Source organism: Diadema antillarum, unplaced genomic scaffold, assembly GCF_040938485.1.
Source record: "Diadema antillarum isolate AM-2024a unplaced genomic scaffold, OU_Dant_1.0 seq00000315_RagTag, whole genome shotgun sequence".
NCBI classification, from domain to species: Eukaryota; Metazoa; Echinodermata; class Echinoidea; order Diadematoida; family Diadematidae; genus Diadema; species Diadema antillarum.
Window position 1 is genome coordinate 256,237 of NW_027271335.1, and position 23,992 is coordinate 280,228.

The 23,992-nt window shown below is 39.6% G+C and overlaps 1 protein-coding gene across 1 annotated transcript; it reads left to right on the forward strand.

Annotated features, from left to right (window-relative positions):
- The first annotated feature begins 585 nt into the window (after positions 1 to 585).
- LOC139730472 (uncharacterized) lies at positions 586 to 21,651 on the forward strand. The gene is made up of 12 exons (XM_071641313.1): positions 586 to 637; positions 844 to 857; positions 1,376 to 1,660; positions 2,363 to 2,552; positions 4,867 to 5,162; positions 8,159 to 8,657; positions 9,449 to 9,588; positions 10,210 to 10,412; positions 11,050 to 11,201; positions 13,374 to 13,490; positions 18,285 to 18,483; positions 21,379 to 21,651. Exons 1-12 carry the CDS (start codon positions 586 to 588, stop codon positions 21,455 to 21,457), a joined length of 2,226 nt encoding a protein of 741 aa, XP_071497414.1. The 3' UTR covers positions 21,458 to 21,651.
- The last annotated feature ends 2,341 nt before the right edge of the window (positions 21,652 to 23,992 follow it).

The following is a 23,992-nucleotide window of genomic DNA, read 5'->3' on the forward strand; positions in this document are numbered from 1 at the left end:
TGTAAGAATTCTCTTTTTATCATGACAGAGGTGGACTGAAACCATCTTCTAGATACCACAGCAAACCTCCCAAACAGTGACAAGCTTCAAGACTGCTGTTGAAGACCAGTTTTCTCTAGCACCAGTAGTTGTCATTAGCCCTCTTTCTTTCCAGTGAATTATACCACAACGGTCCCTGCTCTGTGCACATCCAGATTCATACCCACTATTCATTGATATTTCTTTTCCTACAAACTAGTAACAAAGCATTCCAGTCATCTGTTCCCTCCCATTGAGTTCATTAGGCAGGAATACACTTATGTTGCTAGGTAGGTCAAGACTCCTGCAAGCTTTGTGGTTGTTAAGGGCAACTTTTTTGAACAAAATTTGCACAGAATTTGAATACATTACGGTAATGGTCACCTGATATAAAAGGCCAAAACATCAAACTGACACAAAAAGCAAAGGTATATTGAACATGGCCTCAAACATATGTTCTTGAATTGGAGTGAATAAAAAATGAATTAGATTAATTATTTTATTGATTTTTTTATGTTTCTTTAGATTTTTTCAACTTCAAGGTATGAGAGTCCACTTCAAGCCATCATGCCAAAGTCAAAGGATTACGAGTTCAAAAGTCCACTGAAGAAAACTGAAGGTAAGGAACTGAATAGCAACTTGTATTATACATTGTATGTCAAGATGAATCCCTACACAGACTGATGATGCATTCTTAACAAAGATATTTCATTATCAGTTATGGTTAGATTTTATTGTAGAACAGTGATAATTTCATTGAATTTGTTGTTTGTGGTTTGAATGTTCATGAGTTTGCTCTGTGTAAATATCCTTTCTTGGTTGTAGAAGTATTTGTAGATGTAATGCTTGAAAACTTTATTACCCAAATTTGAAACAAAGACAAATAAACTTGTTTCGTTCAACTATGGTGTGCAAATGTGTCATCCTCACATGTACGGTACCAATTTACATTTCTTTTTTTTTCCCCCCAATTCAACAAATTTAATTTTTTGATCATCAAAATATGACATTATGCTTTTACAACTGATTAGTGAGTAATATAACAGGATGCGTTTTATGGCATTCATATCAAAATCTCAAAACATATGTAACAAAAGTTATTCGTCATATGATTTTAATTTCTTTCTTCATTTATCAAAAACACACCTTTTGACATTAGAAAATGCTATTAATGTTGTTGTTATAGAAAATAATGACTGTATAGATGGAACTGGTCTGCACTGGTTTACCCTGATTTCAGGATGATGTCTTGAGGATGAACAATAATACCAATAAAGAAAAACCACAACAACAATCAAAGTTTGTAAACAAATTAAATATCTGCAGTAATAACTTTTCCATTCATGTTGAATGCCAGGAGGATATTCTAGGGAAACCATCATCCTCTTCGTCTGTATCGTCGTCGAGTTCGATCACCAAATCACACTTTGAGAGTGATGCCCTGTTTGAGTCGCTTGCACACGATGACCACCAGCTTCGGCGACCCATGAATGCCTTTCTGCTTTTCTGCAAGCGGCATCGGCAGGTTGTGCGAACCAGGCATCCCTGGCTTGACAATCGGGCATGCACCAAGATGCTGGCTGACATGTGGGGTGCCCTCGATGGAGAAGAGAAGGAAAAGTACCTCCAGCTGGCTCGAGAGGTAAACCTCAGTCACATGTAAGGTACCGTAGTCATGAAGAAGGTACCTTCCTGAAAGTGTCCCTTAATTCAGCAGATGCCATCTGCAATATCTCATTTTCCTCACTACATACTTCTAAATGGATAAAAAGTTTAGATCACTTCAGCAGGTATCATTCTGAAGGTTACTGCACTGTGGTAACACTGATATCAGCTGGTAAGAGTCCATATGTATGGTAGACACCTAAGCCCTGTTTCACTAACATGGGGACTATATCAAGCCAAACAATGAACCCACACTCAGTTGGGACAGATTCAGATCAGATCTAGTTTGGAAGAATACAGACATTCAACATGTATTCTAGAAAGTGGCAAGGTGGGCAAAGATACTGTTCCCGAATGTTTAAGTGAATCAGTTTGTACAGGTAACTTCTGAGGACTGATTGACCCAAAAAATTTTCCCTGAGATCAGTTAAATTGAACTTGAGGATTGATTGTAGTGCTTAGTGAAACAACCCTCTGGTATTGTAACAATAATAAAAAAACACACACACAACAACAACTATTCATTCCTTCAGCTTGCAGTGCATATATGCACCCAGTTGTGATTTCACTGATTTTCAGAAGAAGAGGGCATTTTCTTTGTTACCCAGCCTGACAGCTCTTGTTTTGTGATTGCTGCCTTGTACTCCAATACTTCCCTTGTCTTCCATGCTGCACACAGTGCAAAGCAGCTTTCATGAAGGCCCACCCAGACTACCGGTGGAGTGGACCCAACAGGCACAGCGGGAAGGTGACCAATCCTGGCAGCATTACCACTCGTCCACACCTAACCATGAAAGGGGAGAAGGAAGCTGGTGGGAAGGCAGAGCAGGGGAACAGTAAGGCTGGTATCACAGTTGGCAAGCTAGCAGGTAACTCTTCGTGGTTATTTGCCAAGTTGTACGTCCCCCTTAGATCTTGTTAGTAGTTGGCTCTACATGCAGGGAAATTGGCTTGTGTATAAATTGGTATATGAGCTGTGATGCATGTTTACACCTTATTAAATTTTGTGGGGGGATGGGATTGTACATTTTTCAACATTCTTAAATTTGTCAAAAGTTTTAATCTTGAAGTAGAAGTGCACAGAGGCTTGGAGTTTAGCTTTCACTGTGCAAATATGTCACTTACCTACAGTTCTTGACAAAAAAGTAATGCTTGCAGATTTTTGTTAGCTGTGTACTTCAGATTATTTTCAAATTCCAATGTAAGAAGCCTACTGCTTTGTTCCTCACATGTATTTCTTTATTTTATGCAGTTATTGTTTTATTTTTGTGGGCAAAAAATAGTATCATGTCATACATACCAACAAAAAAAATGTTCACAAAACGCACATTGTATGCCTTATTATGAATTGTGTTGTGTTTGTAATTGGTGGAAAAATGAGCAAAGAAAATGGGATTCCATGGGGATTCGAACCCGAGACCTCCAGATTGCTAGCCGAGTGCTTTACCGACTGAGCTATAGAAAATCTAGTTCAGTATTAGTCCCAGAAACCCTAAATTCTCAATGCTCGGATGATCAGAAGCTATAGCAGTGTGTTTGTGTGTGACACACACCCATACACTTAAACCTGGCACAAACCCGAAGATAAATTCAACTTGGGGATAAATGCGAGGGATCACCAAAGTGATGCAGCTCTTTGAGTATGTAACAAACACAAACAGAAGAAAACTGACCAGAAATGAATATAATTTATTAATGGAAAAATGAGTGAAGAAAATGGGATTCCATTTGGATACGAACCCAAGACCTCCGGATTGCTAGCCCAGTGCTCTACCGACTGAGCTATAGAAAGTCCTAGTTCAGTGTTCTTCCCAGAAACCCTAAATTCTCAATGCTCGGATGATCAGAAGCTGTAGCAGTGTGTTTGTGTGTGACACGCACGCACACACTTAACCCTACAGGGGCCGCGCTGTTTTGGCTATGCTCGGACCAGGGGGGATGGATTAAGCTCAAGATGACATTTTAGCCTAATTAAGAGCATTGAGAGTCTAATTTTTGATCTGTAAATCTGTTTTAGCATATTCAACAATTGTACATCACAAAGACTTCCACAACTCATTTCAGGTCTTATGTATTTTATTGTTTTCAGAATTTCTTATGTATTTCCTTGTTTTTCAACTTTTTCTTTTTCTTTTTTTTCATTGGAAATTGTCACTGACTACATTTCTACCATAATTAGCACAAAATTAATCAATAAAAGTGATTAATTGTAAAAATAATCAGGTTTTTATGACTTTCATGACAGAGCACTGTTTTCCATAGGAAATGTACACAAAATCACAAAATTGTGCCCGTTTTGGGGTGACATTCCATGACAAAATTGGGCGTGGCTGCGCGAAAGTATGCGCGGACGTTGCAAATTTGGTCTCAAAAGTTGCGCGAGACTTGAATGAAGAAATTCAAGAAGCCTCGCGATGAGGCCTTCTCGCGTTACAGAATTATAGCGCGAAACGGTGGGGGGGGGGGGGGCGGATTCCTCCCCCCCCCCCCCCACCCCGGCCCTTTTAGGGTTAAACCTGGCATAAACCCGAAGGATAATTAAACTTGGGGTAATTGCATAGATATGCATGTAACTAGCATGTAGCTGTGGGTACTGGATAGAGGTTGTGAAACTGTTCGAAACATGCTTTTTAAGTATTGATATAGAATCCTTTGTAAAGTTGTATCGGTTTTAAATAGCTTTTGGGGGGTAAAATGTGAAAAAAAAAAATTTAAAAAAAATTGTGTCCCATTTATCAGAGGTCTGGCTCTGCATCCAATCATCCAGTGTAAATAGCATGCACTGGAAATGTTTCTGGGAGGCGTAAGTCATTTAACGAATGTTTATTATTATCAGATGCCTGATGATGCGTTGAATACTGTAATAAGATGCTTTGCGCTCAGATTATACAAGCAAATAGTTGCTAGGCAAATTTGATAGACATATGACTGGTTATTGTCATCTGACAACCGAACTGTGTGCCATGGCCCAAACTATTTAGTAACTGTGAAAGAAGTAGTCATGAAAGATGAATGCAAAAGCCCTAGCGATTGCGAGGCAGTGACAGAAACAGGCGTTATGGCTAAAAAACACTTTAACAAGAGAACAATTGCCTCATGCTTGATGACGGGCATAAATTCTTTGTTTAAACTTACGATTGGAAGACTCTTATCAATAATCTTTGATTTGCAATTGTATCTCAGATCCATCTCAGATGGGAGGCTTAAGTCTTCTGCTGCTGGCTGGTCAGCAAGAGGCAACTGCCAAGCAACAGTCATCTTCAAAGCCACTGTCATCATCACCACCGCAGCCATCGTCACAACAGCCTTCTGCCAAAGTCATTTCAACAGCAGAAGAGAATGGCCCACCCTCTCATGACCAACTCAAGAAAATGAAGCGTAGTGAACCGGAGAGCATTGCATTGCCTTCAAACAGGGAGGATACCCAGGAAGATTCTGATGTTCTGGCTTCACAGTCAAAACTCCTCCAATTTGCTGAAGTAAGAGACTATTCCACAGTTCACGTAATGCAGTTCAATTTAGCCATGCCAGTCCATCACTCTTGCAAACCTTTTTAGAAGGGGATTTTAACTGGCATTGTATAGTTAGTCCCAACAATGCCACTCCCTTTTCTCTCCCACATTTCTTTTCATCCATATAATCTCTGTCTTTACTCATTGATGTCACCAAAAAAGATGTCACCAAACTTCAATGGTTGCAAAATTCTGCTGCCCGATTGTTAACTTTTACTAGTAAGTTTGATTCCATATCACCAGTTCTCCGTTCCTTACATTGGTTACCTGTAGAAAAAAAGGATTATTTTAAAGATTCTGTTATTAGTACATCATTCAGTTCATTCTTTTTCCCCCGTATACCTGAGTAATTCTGTTCAAAAATACAAACCGACACTAAGTCAACGTTCATCATCAGATGCATTGTTACTCCAAACACCCAGAGTAAAACATGGATGGGGTGATCATGCTTTCTCCGTTATGGGACCAAAATTGTGGAATCAGTTACCTATTCAGTAAAGAGAACTGTCATCTACAGAGACATTGAAATCCAAACTTTAAACTTATCTGTTACTCTCACACTGAGGACTGTAATTGCTGTATGTCATTAATGTTCGGAACAATATTGTATTTTTAATTGGTATATGTTGTATTCTTTATTTGGTATATATTTGTTTTTTGTTTGCCTTTTTCTTCTTTTTTGACATGTTTGAATATGCATATGCATGTATATATATCTTTTCATTTTTGAAGCGCCATGAGCACTGAAAAGTGGACCTGTGCGCTATACAAGTAGCCACTATTATTATTATTATTATTATTATTATTATTATTATTATTATTGATATCTCTTGTGTATCTCTTATTCTTTATTTATATTAGGTGAAGATAGATCAAACATTGAAAATAAAAGTAAAGCTGATAAATGAAAACTCATTTTTATGCCTCCGCCACGAAGTGGTGCCGGAGGCATTATGTTTTCGGGTCGTCCATCCGTCCGTCCTTCCGTCCGTCCTTCCGTCTGTCCGTAATGAATTTTGTGGACAGGGTAACTATCAAAACCCTTTTAGGTATCCTAATGAAACTTGGCATGTATGTGTATTAGGGGGTGAAGTTGTGCCTATCAACTTTTGGGTGCACATTCTCAAGGTCAAAGGTCAAAAGGTCAAGGTCAAATACATAAAATTTCACTCTTACCACCATATGTATGCAATGAATGAAGATTTTTTTTGTTGAAACTTAGTGTATACATGTATTACCCAATTAAGATTCTCTGGTGAAAGTTTGGGTCGTGAGGTCAAAGGTCAAAGGTCAAAAGGTCAAGTAAAAATATCAAAACTTCATCTTTTTTCTCTGTACCATGGAAATTGTGCAAGGTATCTTCATGGAACATAGTATCTATACATGTACTGACTGGCAGTGATTGTCTAGAGAATTTAGGGTGCATGGGGTCAAAGGTTAGGGGTCAAAGGTCAAGGGCAGCACTTCAAAATTTTACTATTTCCCTCATGTTTATGCAATGCCAGCAGGATTATTTTTTTTACACTTTGTGTATGCATGTATAACCTAATAGAGTTTCTCTGGATAGTTTTTTTTTTCTTTTGTTTTTGCCTCAAAGGTCAAAAGGTCAAAGATCAAGTGAAAGTGCTCAACTAATTTTTTCCTCCATATCTCGGAAGTGGCTCAAATTATCTTGAAACATACTACATATTTATGCATGTTCTGCCTGACAGTGATTATCTTGTGAATTTTAGGGTCAAAGGCCAGATGAAAATGGTAACAATTTACTATTCAATACAGAACTTGCACTTTTTCTCCATACCTTGAAAATTACTCAGTGCATAAACGTATGAATGGGTCAATGTCAAGTTAAAATCCTTAAATCCCAAATACATGCTCTCCTATTCATCCAATTAAACCTACCAAGTGTAGGTCAAGGAAGGTGAACATTCAACACATTTGTGACAAACTTGTCATTTTAATATTTTGCCAATTTTGTGAAAATGTAATCACACATTGTCCACATGTACTATCTAGACCTATTTGGAGAATCATGCATTATGGCGTAGGCATACCAGTCGCCATAGCGACATTTCTAGTTCAATCTTGCAAGATTCCTGTAATATGGAAAGTGAACCATGATTTCTCCCAGATTGATTAAGGTTACCAGTGGAAACCATTGAAAGTAATTAGTAATCTAAATACTTTCCCACAGAAGGATTAAATGACATTGTAAACCCATAGCTTGATTTACCTGGTACTGAGAGTTGTAATAGGCTTTCAAATTCAGATTTAAAGTAATCAGCAATGAGACTTAATGCCTTGCCAGAATTAATATACACTATGTACGCTCTAACAGTACTTAATGTAGCCAAGAAGCAGGACTTGGTGAGCAAATCTGGCTAAATTCAGTTTTGTCTGTAGTGACTGTAATGTAGTGTTAATTGAGATAATCGCAACACTATTTGTAATTTGATAGACCCTGTCTATGAAGGTCATGGGCAGTAAAGGCAAACAGTCTGCCATTCTAATCATTCTTCAATAAACTTGTGTGTTTTTGAATGTGATTGTAGGTTTACACTGTATGTGTGTATCATGATTTTTACTACTTCCTTCAGATTATTGTTGGCACATCCATATGTTGTCTGTGGTATTGAAATAATGAGATGAGTAGTTTATTGAATAATACTACTAGTGATATAGTATAGCTGGACAAACAAAACAGTGAAAACTCCATCAAAGGCAGATAATAAAGAGAAAGAAATAAAATTTTCAAATTTATCATGCTTTCATGAACAGTGATTATATGTTACAGTTAAGCAACATAATACAAATCACACTTAGCCATGATATAACCTCATTGTTATTGTGCACAAGGTTAGGCATAGACCCTATGTTGTTGTGGATCAATGATGTTTATAGTTAGTGATTACCATAACATTTATACACATGGCTGATTGTTGCTGCAAATTTTTATTTTCCAGATGTGCTCAGATCAACTTGCCATTAAACAAGAAGGCACATTGGGAGAGGATTCAAAAAAGGATTCCAAAACCTTGAACAACAATACCATCCCCTTGAATAGCTCCAAGCATGTCAAACTGACTCTCTCCACTAAGTCAAGTAAGGCTTGCAAAAAAGCTTCCAAGAAATCACAGAGCAAGAAGGGACTCCTCTCCATGGAAAAACTTTGTGAGGTGGAATGCAGCAAGCCAAATAGAGTGCGAACTGAGCAAGAAGCTGAATTGAAAGCTAGAAAGGATGACAAGCGTATTGCAGAAGAGGGAACAAAAATGGTCTCCAAGTGCAGGAAAGTGGAGAAGGGAGGCAAGAAGAAGAAAAAGAAGAAGAAAAAGGTGGCTGTAAAGACAGAAACCACAGCTGCGAAAAAGGAAACCACCAGTGATATTTTGTCAGCAAGTTGGCCAGGTGCTCTCAAACAGCTAGCAAAGCCAAAAGATGGTGATATCAGTGACAATGCAGGTAAACTGTGAACATGGTTGTCACAGTCCAAATTGAAAATTATGCATGTTAAAAATACTGTTTATCCTTTCTCTTTGACTCACTCTTTCCCCAGTATTTGTCTCATATTAAGCATTCTTTTCAAAAAAAGGTATCAATTCAATAACGGCATCTTCAATTTTGTTTGTTTGTTTGTTTGTTTGTTTGTTTGTTTGTTTGTTTGTAAGGGAGTTCATCGTTGGATTTACTTGGGGGAATGCATTTCATAGACACTTCCACACTTATTACAATTTGACTGCTTGCTGACTGAAAGTGTAAGTGCCATAGATATGGTTGCTACATGAGCTGAAATTTTCATGATGGTTTTATTTTGGTGTATTTCATGAGTCGCCTTTGCACTTCAAAAATAACAATGCACAAAAACAATAACATGCAAAAACAACATAAGAAATAAGAGAAAACAAGTCATGCCCAGGCTGAATTGCATACAACTAGTAACTGCCGATCCATGCTGTGTGGGCCATTATGTAGCGATATCTTGGGCATAAGATTATTGTTTGATTTGTAGTGGCAAAATTTAGTGCCGGAGTAAATTTTTGTGAAAAGATCCTTCTAAAGTAATCCATTTGTATATTTTTTGTCAGCCTCTTTAAAAAGCCACCTCAGAAATTAATGTTTTTGTCAGTTTCCTTGAGAGCCTTCTAGTTGAAAATGGAAATAATTTGAAAAGTTTTAGCAGGTATCTATCAAACAAAATACAGTGATCCTGACCATTCACTTGCAATGAGTGCAATAAACCACTTATATTACAGGGGAAAGAGAAGACGATGATGAGAAAGAAGCTGTGCTGGATGCTGGGGAAAAAAGTGATGGGGAGGAATGTAAGAACACAGTGAGGAGAAAATCAAGGCGGTCATGCAAGGGACAGTTATACCGCAAGTTGGTTGACCAGGTCAGTTGGTAACAGTGTAAAGATGATATGATATTATTGATATAGAAATGTATCCCTCTATTTCTTGCCTCTTAATTGTTATTATACGTAAGTATGAAAATGCATACATCTTGTATATGTTGAACTATGTGTTGTTTGAAGGTTTGTTGAACTATGGTGTATTAATATGCCTTATTCTGAACTTGTAAACAGAGACTTTTAGCCTGTGCTGCTATTCAATTTTTGTATTTAACCAATGAATAGATATCGTTGTGAAGGCAATAATGCAAGTTCATTGAGGTAAAGGTGTATTTACTACTCCTTGCCAGTGAGCTCATTTTAAAAAGTAATGTCTCTTTAGGAATAATGAACTGAACATTAGTATCTGTGAATGTCACTATTCAACTTGATATTATATTCACATGATGCCCTCTGTATGAAGATCTGCCTTGATGGTGTGTCTTCCTCTCAAGTATTTTACAGTGTGAATAGTTCAGACAAGTAGCAAGCATTTTGAGTGTCACGCAATCCATGCAAATGTTCATATGTGAGCTGACATGGATGAAGCAAATGTGTATGATCCAATCCAGAGTTCATTGAGAGGGCGCTCTTTCCATTTCTGTGTGTGATTCTATGATTCAGGGAATGCTAGAATCACTGCAGCGACCCGAGCGACCATTCAACTGCAAGAAGGTGTGGCGGCACAGCAACGAAGGGATGAGTGGCTTTAGTGATGCTGAGGATGAAGTCTTTGAGCCTGACGATGACCGGCCAAAAAAGAGCAGCAAGAAGTGGCGGTCCCGTAAGCGGACTAGCAGCGGCTCCAGTGTCACTGCCTCTGATTTGTGAGTGATGTCATCCTTGGTTTCACTCCATTGGTAGTGTTACTTTATCACCTTTAGTACCTGACTGAGGCCCATTTTAATAAAGATGTGTATGATAAGTACAATTAGCAACTATTCAGAAACATCTAGCTAGTTGATGGCTAGTATAAGTTGTTGCTACCGCAGTCTCTGCAGCCGTGGTCAGTTGCTCAGTGGTGAATGGCGAAGGACCCTGTAGGGTGTTTCATAAAGCTGTTCTTAAAGTTACGAACAACTTAAGAACGACTGGTGATCGGCTCTTGTGCTGAATTACTGAAATTCTGATAAGTACAGCACATCAGAACTGATCACCAGTCGTTCTTAAGTCGCTCGTAACTTTATGAACAGCTTTATGAAACATCCCCTGGTCTATCACAACTAACATTATATGCCTCTTCCATTTGCAACTTTGAAAGTTGTTGCTGTTTTGACCATACTTGTGTGAAACTCCGTACACATCAGTGGGGTCAGTGGATGTTTCAGATATGATCCAGAATTTCTTGCAATCTTGTGATACATGACATTATGAAAAGCCAGAAGCTGAGAAACTGTAGAAGAAAGCAATTTCAGGTATTTAAGGCATGGTAATGACTATTGTTTCTCTTTCCCTGTCTGACAGTGATTACGGTGAGATTAACGTTGAAGCAAGGCTTGCCAATCTTCCCCAGTATGCACCAGAACAATTCAGGCCCAAGAGGAAAATGGTGCTAAAGTCAAAGAAAAGGAGCGACATGTACAAGAATGCCAAGTTTGTAAAGGAAAATGGCCAGGGTATGTTTGAGCTTCTCTACCGTAATTTCGTTATCAGTGCTTGCATTTCTGTGGGATTGAGGACAAAGAGTTGTAGTAATAGTAATGATGATGATGATGAAGTTCACACCACTGTAGTTATCTCACAGAGCTCTTATTTTAAATGTCCCCGTCAACTTTATTGTGTAGAATCCGACCTCTCCAATCCGGCCTCCCTTTATCCGTCTCTCAATCTTATCCAAATGCGATCTCGGCCTGATTTTTTTTTTATGCCTCCGCCACGAAGTGGTGCCGGAGGCATTATGTTTTCGGGTTGTCTGTCCGTCCGTCCGTCCGTCCGTCCTTCCGTCCGTCCGTCCGTCCTTCCGTCCGTCCGTCCGTCCGTCCGTAATGAATTTTGTGGACAAGGTAACTATCAAAACCTGTTGAGGTATCCTAATGAAACTTGGCATGTATGTGTATTAGGGGGTGAAGTTGTGCCTATCAACTTTTGGGTGCACGTGCTCAAGGTCAAAGGTCAAAAGGTCAAGGTCAAATACATAAAATTTCACTATTTCCACCATATCTATGCAATGCCTCGAGATATTTTCTTGAAACTTAGTGTATACATGTATTACCCAATTTAGATTCTCTGGTGATAGTTTGGGTCATGAGGTCAAAGGTCAAAGGTCAAAAGGTCGAGTAAAAGTATTAAAACTTCTTTTTTCTCTGTAAATTGGAAAATTGTTCAAGGTATCTTCATGGAACATAGTATATACATGTACTGACTGGCAGTTATTATCTAGAGAATGTAGGGTTCATGGGGTCAAAGGTCAGGGGTCAAAGGTCAAGTGCAACACTTCAAAATTTTACTATTTCCCTCATGTTCATGCAATGCCAGCAGGATTATTTTTTTTTTACACTTGGTGTATGCATGTGTAACCTAATAGAAATTCTCTGGAGAGTTTTTTTTTTTCTCTTTCTTTTTTTTTTTGCCTCAAAGGTCAAAATTTCAAAGATCAAGTGAAAGTGCTGAACTAACTTTTTCCTCCATATCTCGGAAGTGGCTCAATTTATCGTGAAACTTACTGCATATTTATGCATGTTCTACCTGAAAGTGATTATCTTATGAGTTTTAGGGTCAAAGGCCAGATGAACATGGTAACAATTTACTATTCAGTACAGAAATTGCACTTTTTCTCCATACCGGTACCATGAAAATTACTCAATGCATAAATGTATGAATGGGTCAAAGTCAAGTTAAAGTCCTTAAATCCCCAAATACATGCTCTCCTATTCATCCAATTAAACCAAGGTCAAGGAAGGTGAACATTCAACACATTTGTGACAAACTTGTCATTTCAATATTTTGTCAGTTTTGTGAAAATGTAATCACACATTGTCCACATGTACTATCTAGACCTATTAGGAGAATCATGCATTATGGCGGAGGCATACCAGTCGCCATAGCGACATTTCTAGTTAAAATTATAATAATTACAGTGAAAAGGGGGATTTTAAACTCAAACAAAATTCTTACACAAACTCACATGAATTACATATTATTCCCAACATAATTAACATACATTCACATCTAATTTTCATATGAATAACGTACATTCAGATATTCACCAACCCTAAATCACTGCAAGAACATGGACAGAAAACTTTTCATTAAATTAGGGTACGGTACAGGCGATCACTGTTTGAGCAAATTATCAGAGAATTCTGAACGTAGACCAGCTGACGAGGATGTGACATGTTCACCCAAAATTGATATGTGTACATGTAGCTACCATTTGGTAGGTAGCTGTGTTTATTAAACATTAAACATTTGTATTACTCTCATTGTCAATGTTTTGCACTTTGCAAGACTATCATGATATAACCATGGCATCTAAAGAATGCCATATATTTGCTTGTTTTTTTAGTTACAATCTGCATTCTATTCATCCACATGGTAAAGTGCAACTTGCCCACATACGATTCGTACTGCTCAATGATTTCTACCAAACTTACGTGCTCACCATGGGTCTGTAGTCTGCCTTCATAGGTATGGATTTAATTGCACCTGTGAGATTGTGAAATGATGTACCTGCAACCTGTGATAACCTCATACAAGTATGCTAGTATTCCCCTCTGAAAGTAATACAGGCAGGTGGAGGTGTTCATCAAGTTTCTCTCAAATGTGACCTCCTCCTTTTGATATTCCAGCAGCCAAGCACAAAGTTGTGAGATCAGTGTCTGCCAGTGATTACGCACAAAATGTGACAGGGAGTCAGAAGAGGAAAGCCCGCAAGTCTGCCATCATGCACCTACTCCCCAACAAAGGTGAGTCAGAAGACCCCTTCTCTTGTTCATGAGCAGAAACACTAAAACAACCACACTGCTGTGAACAGCCCTAATATTCTTGACTTTGTCTGGGAATTGACGAAGAAATGGATTGAGTACATTTTCATATGACAACCCTTTTGGGAGACACACAGCAGAGATATTGATTACACTTGTCTTCCAATGAGTGGTTGGAGAATATTAGCCAGGTGGTGTATGGTGTGGGTGATTCTCTGAAGGAGACAGTGGGTCAGAGGAGGAGCTGTATTAATCGCATGTGAATCCTAGGTGACCAGAAGATATGGCCTGGTGCAGCTGAAAAGCAGACCTTGAGATTTGGTCGTTTGGATAGGATTTGCATGAGGAGAGCCGAGGTATTTCAGATGGATTCAGCTTTTTTCATTTCATTTAATTTCTTCTTTATACACTTCATGAAAAGGTACACTGTACATGCTATTACACACTCACGAGGGTTGTTCAAGAGCACAGGAATCATAAAACCCACATGCTCTCCAACTCACCATCCCACTGGATGCACAAAGCATCCGGTAGACATGTTTCTTTTCCTTTTTTTGTGTGTGTTGGATCTTGAGAAAGCTTGCAGTAGGTTCCCCCTTATTTTTGTTTGTTTGTTTGGGGAGGGAGGAGGGAATGGGAATTTGATGACATAGTCAGACTTGTCCATGATGAGAGTGCATTTCTCTTGTTAGCTTGAAGAATGTGGATTGGTACATCCTCTGTGATTCCATGTAACTGTTTTCAGTGATAATGCATGGGCGTCACCAGGGGGGGTGCGTTGGGTGCGAACGCACCCCCCTTCAGATCCTTAAAAAAAAAAAAAAAAAAAAAAAATCAGTCTGCGAGCGACCTCAACGCCGGTCGCTAAATAATTAATAATTAATAATTATTTGAATAAAATTTTAAATAATTCTTTTCTATTTTTTTAATATTTTGCACCAGGGACAAAAAAAAAAAAAAAAATCGTCGGCAAAAACAATTCGCATCCCTGGTTCTGGCAGCACTGATTTTATACATATCTGCTAGTATTCTACAGTGTTTACTATTTATCCACCGTACTGTACATCCATATGATACGGAGCACTTATACACGTTTGCAGCTATGTACGTGTGCTACTTACAAGTATGTAGGGTCTATGTACGTTACTTCTGACCAATCCATATTGCCAGCCCAAGAGCGAGCCTTAGCCTCATTAAAAAAAAAAAAGAAAAAAAAAATGGACGAGCAAGCATATCATTTTGCCCACCCCCCCCCCCCCCCCTCCCCTCCATAATTCCAGAGACGGGAAGATTTTCTTATCTTTTTTTTAGACAGAAAAACAAAAACTTACCCCCATAAAAATATTGGAGGGGCAAGCATATTTCAATTTTGCCCCCCCCCCCATAATTAATAATTCCCGAAATGAGAAGATTTTCTTGCTTTTGAAAGAAAACAATAATGTTGCCCCCATAAAAATATTGGAAGGCAAGCGCACCATTTGCCCCACCCCACATAATCATAATTCTCGCGATGAAAAGATTTTCTTGCTTTTTTTGTTAGAATTCAAGCGATCTGTCCAATTATATCACCCAAAAGCAGGGAGGGGCTAAAAGCCAAAGCCAAAAGCTACGGGAGGGGGGGGGGGGGGGGTGCGCCCCCTCCCAATCCGCTGGTTAAAAAAAGACCTACCGAAATGGTAATTCAAGTGTTAGTAAACTGCTTTTGAATGAAAGGGTGGTCAAGAAATAAGATATTTTTCTATGATTTCTTTTAACCATACTTAAATAGGTATATAGTGTGAAACATTGTTCAAAAAGCCCGGACCCGACAAAAGATTGTGATTCAGCCTGATTCCTGGTTGGCATTCTGCATATAAGCAGGATGTACAGTGCGCAGTGTATACTCAGTACATCCGAACGAAGAGTCGCTCGCTGTTGCGCAATGTGATGTAGAATGTACACCTTTGTACCTTACGCTTCGTTATATCAAAGCTAGATCATTGATTTTGCAGTGTTGCTTTGCATACTAGTCTATGATTATAAAAATGTCTTGCATTACCAATAAAAAGACTTGACCTGGGCTAATTCCTAACTTTTCCATGTATATAATACACACACACACAAACAAAAACGCACAATTAGTTTAGGGGACGCTCTAAAGTGCAGATTTTGGACATCATTCCCCCGCTTGGTCACTTCGACGCCACCTCGCTGGTCATACCTCCCCCAGTCGTGAACATAAACCCACACCCTTGACTACCAGTGGCGGATCCAGGGGGATGAGCGCACCGGGCGTCCCCCCCCCCCCTTTAATTTCCAAAGCGAAAAAAAAAATGATGTAGCTTCAAACGGCAGTTTCTGGACAGTAAAATCTCAAAATTTTCAAGCTCACTCGCTCCGCTCGCTCGCATTTTTTTAGTCGTAATGCCATTTTCCTGAAGTTGCTGCCAGTAATTGCCGGCAGTTGAACATGGTGCGCCCCCCCCCCCTTAATTTCCAAAGCGAAAAAATATAGCTACAATCGGCAGTTTTTGGACTGTGAGAATGCCAACATTTTCAAGCTCGCTTGCTCCGCTCGCTCGCATTTAAATTCTCCTGATATTGCTGCCAGTAATTGCCAGCAGTGTGTTGCGCCAGGTACGCCCCCTTAATTTCGAAAGCAAAAAAGCTATAGCTTCAAATGGCAGGTTTTGGACTGTAAAATGTCAAAATTTCCAAGCTCGCTCTCTTCGCTCGCTCGCATTTAATTACTAGTATTATGCCATTCACCTGATGTTGCTGCCAGTAATTGCCAGCAGTTGCGCCCGGTGCGCCCCCCCCCCCCGCATTTAATTGTTATGCAATTCTCCTGATGTTATTGCTGCCAGTAATTACCGGCAGTTGCGCCCGTTGCGCCCCCACCCCTCCTTTATTTCCAAAGCGAAAAATATGGCTCCAAATGGCAGTTTTTGGACTATAAAATGTCAAAATTTCCAAGCTCGCTCTCTTCGCTCGCTCGCATTTAATTATTGTGCCATTCACCTGATGTTATTGCTGCCAGTGATTACCGGCAGTTGCGCCCGTTGCGCCCCCCCCCCCCACCCCTCCTTTATTTCCAAAGTGGAAAAATATGGCTACAAACGGACGTTTTTGGACTGTAAAATGTCAAAATTTTCAAGCTCGCTCGCGTTTAATTATTATGCCATTCACCTGATGTTGCTGCCAGTAATTGCCAGCAGTTGCACCCGGTGCGCCCCCCCCCTTAATTTACAAAGCAAAAAAAATATGGCTACAAACGGCAGTTTTTGGACTGTAAAATGTCAAAATTTTCAAGCTCGCTCACTCCGCTCGCTCGCATCATACAAGTCATTATGCCATTCTTCTGATATCGCTGCCAGTAATTTGTCGTATCAAACCGTCATTCCATAATCCATTTATAGGGGGTACAACCCCCTCCGGCACTTCCACACCATCCCCCCACCCTTGCTCGCTCCCTCGCATACTAACACCCCCCCCCCCCATGAAATCCTAGCTACGCCGGTGCCCTTTCCCCGCTTGGTTTCTCTCAAAAAAACAGTAAAAGTCTAGGGATTGAGAGCTTCCTATATTCCAAATGTCTGTCCAAAAAATCTCGTAAACATTTAGTGTCAAAACGCACCCCCCTTGAAAAAAAGCTGGTGACGCCCCTGTAATGTTTGGTTTAGCATGACCAAGATGGCCAGACTGACAAGAAGTCTTACGTCGTTAGCTCCTCCTGTGTCAAGGAAGGGAAGATTTCATTCAATCTGCTTTGCAAAATTGTCTCAGAAAAAGATTTTACTCAGGGCAACAGCAATGTTAGGGCTACACAAAGCCTGGGGTGGACATCAAACTGAAAGATGCAGCGACATCTCCAAGATATAAGCTAATATGCTTCACTTTGCCTGTTTCAGTTAAACCTCCATGAGCTGAATTTAATCACAAAGACTCGGGATGCAGTGAAAGCAATTACAGATACAATTGGTACTTGAGAATTATTCAAATATTCATAACATGACGCAGATATTAATTGGGTGTCAAGGTTGTATGATTGTGATGTAGATAGTATACCTCATTTAGTAGGAAATAAAATCCGTTCTACAAATTTAAAGTATGTTTGGCTGAGAAATTTCGAAATACAGTAATATTGCAGTAGTGATCTTTTAGTGCACAAGAGGAAATTTGGATTGCCGAAGAAACAACTAGAAAAGTACTCAGAGAGCACAGACCTCTGCCAAGCTGGCAACTCATTCCACCTGTACACGCATGCAGTTTCCCTCTAACTCCTTTTGTTTATGTCATCAGCTTTCAACTGCAATGTGCCTTGCCCAAGCAGAGCACTCATGTCAGTGTGCATAAAAAGCCTCCAGTATGTGCAGCTAGAACTTCCAAGTTCATTGACCTTATACGCCAAGAGATTTTAAAAAAAAAATCCTTTAAACATCCATAGAAATTCCCGGATCACTACCAAAATTTATTCATATGTTCCTTGTGTCATAATCGACTTTTCCTGCAAGTTTCATTCAAATCTGTTCACAACTTTTTGAGTTATTTTGCAAACAGACAAACCAACACCGATGATTACTTAACCTCCTCCTTCCTTGGCTGAGGTAATGATCAGAATTACATGACACACAGAGCTCATGCTAGATGAGGTGGCAATTTCACATCATGTTAAATTGGTAAATGACATATCAGCCGTTATCTTCTTATCATTTGATCAGCATAGAATTAATTCTGTCTTAAATCTTTATGCTCTGCAAGTGGCACTTTCTCTCTGTTAATTTGTGAAACTCACAGCAGAGTCTACTAGCATTATACTGAGCTCCAAGAATTCTCCCGTGTCAGCTGAAAACCTCAAGTCATCACCTTTCCAACTCATAAGCAGCAAGGCAGAGGTGATTGTAGGAGCTAAGGTCAAGAGGTCACAGAGTGACCCCCAGCCCTTCACATTGTCTGACTTGGCTGAAGCAGCATCAATGGAGCTGAAGCCCTGCAGGTATGTCTTTGAGCCATAGCTTGAAAAAGAACCATCAGATGTTCAGTATCCTGTAGTAATCAGTAATCAGTTCATTCACTGTGGGTGTATGTTTTCTTTCATTGTCTCACAAATCAGTGGAAGTTATCAGAAGGAGATACCATGTCAATCCTCATTCTATTTACTGCAAGAGACTGCAATATACAATCAATGATTTACTTTGGCCACAAAATCTGACTTAACCATGGACATGACATTTGTGAGCAGACTAATCAAGTTCAGTGGCTTTAACCATGGGCTATTTGAGACCAATTTTTTCCTGGGGGGGGGGGGGGGGGGGGGGGGGGGGGGGGGGGGGGAGTCAATTTGATTCCCCCCCCCCTTCATATCTCAGCCGCTGATGGCGCGATTGCCGCAAAATTTTACCTGAACATAGAGTCGGATGTCAACTTCAAATTTACACATTCATACAATACAAAAATGTTGATTTCTATTTTTAGTAAATTAATTATGCAAATTTATGCATGAAATCATATTTTCACCTGTAACTCCATTAAAAAGACTGAAGGATTGCTAAATTTTTGCATCAGAATTCCTCAAGACACATTAAACAATTTTCTTGTTAAAAAATAGCACAATCAAAATCAGTATCTTTTGTTTTTTATTGTTTTAAAAAAAATTTATGTATTTTATTGTTTTTTCAACCTTTCGTTTTCTGTTGTTTTTTTCCCAAAATTTGTTGCAGGCACTTTTTCAAGCTTATCTACATTGATTAAAGGGATTAAAGAATTGATTAAAGGGATGGTACGGTATTTGTGGAGATGAGAATTGGGCCTTTAACTAAGACCCCGTTTATAGTGCGAGGCTCGGCTGCGGCCGAGCCGCGGCCGAGCCCACCTTTATTTCAGTGTAAATGTGCAAAGGCCAAATGCGGGGCCAAAATATGCCGTGCATTTGGCCACGCTCTGGAGATAGTCTCGGCCACGGCCGAGCCACAGCCGAGCCCGGCCTTTTCTCAGTGTAAACGCAAACTGGGCCGAATGCGCGGCCAATTTTAGTCTGGCTTCCAAACCCTCTGCCTGTACTATTTCGCTATTCAGGATATTAACCACCTCAACATCGAAAACTAGTATAGTTTAAGGTGGTTTTGTCCTGCAAAGGATTTTTTCCTTCGGCAAAGGCCTTTGCCCGAAGAGACTATACCATATTGTGTTTGTTTACAAGCAGAGCGCCACTACGACAAAATATTGAAAGGTTTGAATTAAAAGCGCGGCCGATCCCGGCAGTGTAAACGGACAAAATTGCGGGGTCGGCCCTGCAATTGAGGCTGGGCTCGGCCACGGCTCGGCCGCAACTCGGCCCAGCCCCGCACTGTAAACGGGGTCTTATTGCGAGATACCAAGAAAACACTAAGGAAATAGTACAGAGCATACCCTTTTAAGAGAAATTCAAAGTTTACTTGATGAAAATCGGGTTTGGAATGACTGAAACCTCCAAAAACAAAGTAAAACAAAGCGATCGTAATGAAGTGTGGGTCCCACACTTTATTAGAATCGCTCTTTTTTGGATATCTGGGCCATTTCAAAACCAATTTTCATCAAATAAACGTTGAATTCCTCATGGAATTACATGCTCTTTCATATTTCATAAGAGATTTCTCATTATCTCACCAAAAAATGTTAGAAACCTGAAATTAGGTCTTAACCAAAACTGTACCATCCCTTTAATTTCAGTGATTTTAATGCAAAACATTATGTAACTTCAGAATGGTGTACCCGGACGTCACAAATTTGGTCTCAAAATATGCGGGAGACTTCAATGAAAAAAGTCTTGCAACAACGTGGCAGCATCTTTGCGCATTGCGGAACCGTGGCGCGAAATGTCGGGGGGGGGTTCAATTTGACACCCCCCCCCCCCCACAGTTAGAATAGGGTTAACCCTAAAAAGACTGGGCTATTTTGGTAGCTCGAAAGACTGGGCCTTAAGGGCCCCCCTTTAAGATCTCAGCCGTGGATCGCGCGATTGCCGCGGAAATTTGCACAATGGTAGTGTGCGATATAATCTACAAGATCGTATATTAGATTTTCCAAAATAGCCTTCTTTTATTTTATTTGATTAATTACGCTAATTTATGCGAGAAATCAGACTTTTTGATCTAAATCAGTAAATAAAGCTCCAAAAGTGCTCATTTTGGGTGTAAATATTCTTTGTGGCATTCTTAGCAAATGTACTTGAAAAAAAATTCAGTATCAAAATTAATTTATTTATTTTATTGTTCTATGAATTTCTTACGTATTTCCTTGTTTTTTCGACCTTTTGCTTTTGTTGTTTTTTTCATGAAAATTTGTGGCAGACCCTTTTTGAAGCATAATACTACTAAAACAAATTAATTTTAGCCATTGAGAGTAAAAATAAGCATATTTATATGAACCATGTGAAAAAAACTCAATTTGTATTGAATTTGTACACAAAATCACATTTTTGAGCCATTTCGGTCTCACGTGCATGTACAAAAAGTTATGTAACTTCAGAACCGTACCCCCGAGCGTCACAAATTTGGTGTCAAAATGTGCGGGTAACTCGAAAGAAAAATGTCATGAAGCATCGCAGAGAGAGCATTGCGTGTTGCAGAGTAATCGCGCGAAGTGTTGAGGGGGGGGGCCTTTTAGGCCCCCCCCCCCAGTCTTTTTAGGGTTAAGTTTGCATTATTAAGAAGTGTGATGTCATCCCAAGGAGAAGCTAGATGACTGCAGAGACAATCAACTTTCATTCCAAGATACTTTTAAGATCTTTAACTCATATATCCAGTAATTTTCAGAGATGTGCATCAGTGGTCTGATATATTTCTTGGTTGGTTAGTTGATGCCTGTGCTTTAATGTTTTCTTTTACCTTCCTTCCTTCATTCCTCCAAACAGCTCACCCTTCCCAAGCACCACCAGTGGCAGTGGAGTGGACCACTCCAGTCTATGTCTTTCTGCTGTCAAGGTTTCATAGTTAGCCTGCCATATTGGTTTTGACATATTGAAGGCATAGAGAACTGGTCTGCATTGGACACAATGGTAACAAGGCAACTCGGACAATCTTAAAGACTAGTGTGGCTTGATGGGATCTGAGAATGAGAGAATATGATATAGTAAGTCTTACCTTTGATGTACTTGCCAGTGATCATTATTCAATTTACCTAAATGAATGTAAAAGTTGAACAATGTTTGAGAATCATTTAATACCAGTATATAGCAATTGACATACACTTGATTTTGATCACAGTTAAAGTTGTTTGCTGTAGCTTTTAGATAATCAAACAGTGAGACTATTGGATGAGTTTGTCACATATCTTGTTTTAGCCATGAGGTGATCATGGGTGAATGGATTTATCTCCGAAAATCATAAACAGTATCATTGTACCTCTTCAATTCATGATGTACCTCGTATTTGTGTAAATGAAGTATTAGTCATGTTTATGTTGACAGGCCATACCCTAGACGTCAAAGAACGAGGTAGATGTGAGAGAGAATAAAAGCAGCAAGCTGGTAGAGGTGATATACTAGGTTTTACTCCCTGTCTACTCGTTCACATGATACCTGTATTGTCCATACAGGAGAGAAGTCTACATAATGTCATAGTAGGATTTGTAGCAAGTTTGCTTGTACATGGTAGGTGAATACACTGTCTTCAGAAGAAGAATGGCGATTTAGAAAATTTCTCATCAAAGCGGGGTGTACAAAACGATATTTTTTATATCCCACCGTAATTCCAAAGGAAACTACTACTTTTGCAAACTTCACTGGCGGCAATGACAATGTGAGAATTGAAATATAGCAAGGATAAAGAGTAGAATAGACTTTCATTCTGGACTGGCCCAGTCTTTTTAGCTCACCTGAGCTATTGCGATCGCTCTTCGTCCGGCGTCCGGCGTCCCTCGTGTGTAAACTTTTACATTTTCATCTCCTTCTTGCGAACCCCTTGACCGATTTTCACCAAACTTGGCAGGTAGCATCCCTAGGGGAATAGGATCTCAATTTGTTCAAGTGGGCACCATGTCCCACCCAGGGGGCCCCCAGAGGGGCCCAAACCCCCCTAAATTAAGGAATCTCAAAAAATCTTCTTCTTAGAACCAGAAATGATAGAGCTATGAAAAGTTAATACTATGAATTAATACATTGATGACTGTAGTTTCAAGTTTGTTCATGGCGGAATCAGGGGTGCCCCCCTTGGGACCCAGGGGAGTGGGGTGGGGGAGGGGTCCTAATGGGGCCCAAATTGTACATTTTCATCTTTTTCTTGAAAATGCCAATATGAATTTTTACCAAAGTTGGCAGGTAGCATCCCTTGGGGGAAAGAATCTTATTCCCATCAAATGGGCACCATGCCCCACCTGGGGACCCCAGGGGGCCTAAATTTGGACCGAAATTATAAAGTTTCGTATTTTTCTTGAAAACCCTAGCACTAATTTTCACCAAACTTGGCAGGTAGCATCCCTAGGGGAATAGAATATCAATTCCATCAAATGGGCACCATGCCCCAGGGGGAGTCAGTATATTGATGACTGCTGTTTCAAGTTTGTTCATGGGAGAGTCAGGGGTGCCCTGCCCCCTCCCCACCCTCTTGGGACCCAAGGAAGTGGGATGGTAGGGGGGGGGGCTCCAAATGCGGGCCTAAATTTTCATCTTCTTGCTGAAAACAACATAATGGATTTTCACCAAACTTGTCAATTAGCATTCCCATAAGATCTCAAAAGTGTTTGAATGGGCACCATGCTTTCCTTGGGGCCCCAGGGGGTCCAAACCTCCTGAATTAATGAATATTCAAAAAAAAAATTCTCTAGTTCTAATCAAAAGTGATAGAGCTTTAAAGTCTTTTTTCTCAAGCTGCATAATCCAACATTCTATAAAGTACAGAGTACTTGGCTGGTATTTTTACCAGTGCGATGGAATATGTAAATGGACACAATGCCCCCATTCTCAAAGCTACCCCCACCATAAGTTTCCAATGTTCTCAGGTAAGAGTCTGCAAGAATGCATGGAAGGTGAACTTGCGATACTCGGGTGAGGGTGTGACCCCCAGGTCTCTTGTTGATTGATGGGTTTAAAAACCATAGAAACTGATTTAATGCTTTAAAGACATGTTGAGAAATAGTGAGGTTATACAAATCAGTTTATTGAGAACTGAGATAACTGTATCCCACAGTGCTCTTCATAATTTGCATCTTGTGGTTTGTTGCTGACTTGAAAAACAAACATCAAGGTCAGTATTGACAGTAAACAATGGCTTGTCTTGAAAAGCTTTATATTTAACATTTAATTACATCTTAGAGAATGAAAGAGAATGCCAATTGAAGGTACAGCTTGTGTTACAAAATACAGAGAAGTAGAGATTGAAAATGAAGGTGACAACCACATATCTTATTTTTTATTGTCATGTATGCTAAAATAGATATATTTTGGGAACTTTCATACATAGTGTAAAGAAAGAATCATTCATGGTCATTCAAAGTCACCATAAGTCACTGCTTACCAGAAGGTAAATGTA

Coding starts and splice junctions, on each gene's coding strand:
- LOC139730472 (XM_071641313.1), top strand. CDS start 586: ATGCCAAAGTCAAAGGATTACGAGTTCAAAAGTCCACTGAAGAAAACT. Junction 8,658..9,448: donor TGATATCAGTGACAATGCAG/GTAAACTGTGAA, acceptor CTTATATTACAG/GGGAAAGAGAAGACGATGAT. Junction 11,202..13,373: donor TGTAAAGGAAAATGGCCAGG/GTATGTTTGAGC, acceptor TTGATATTCCAG/CAGCCAAGCACAAAGTTGTG.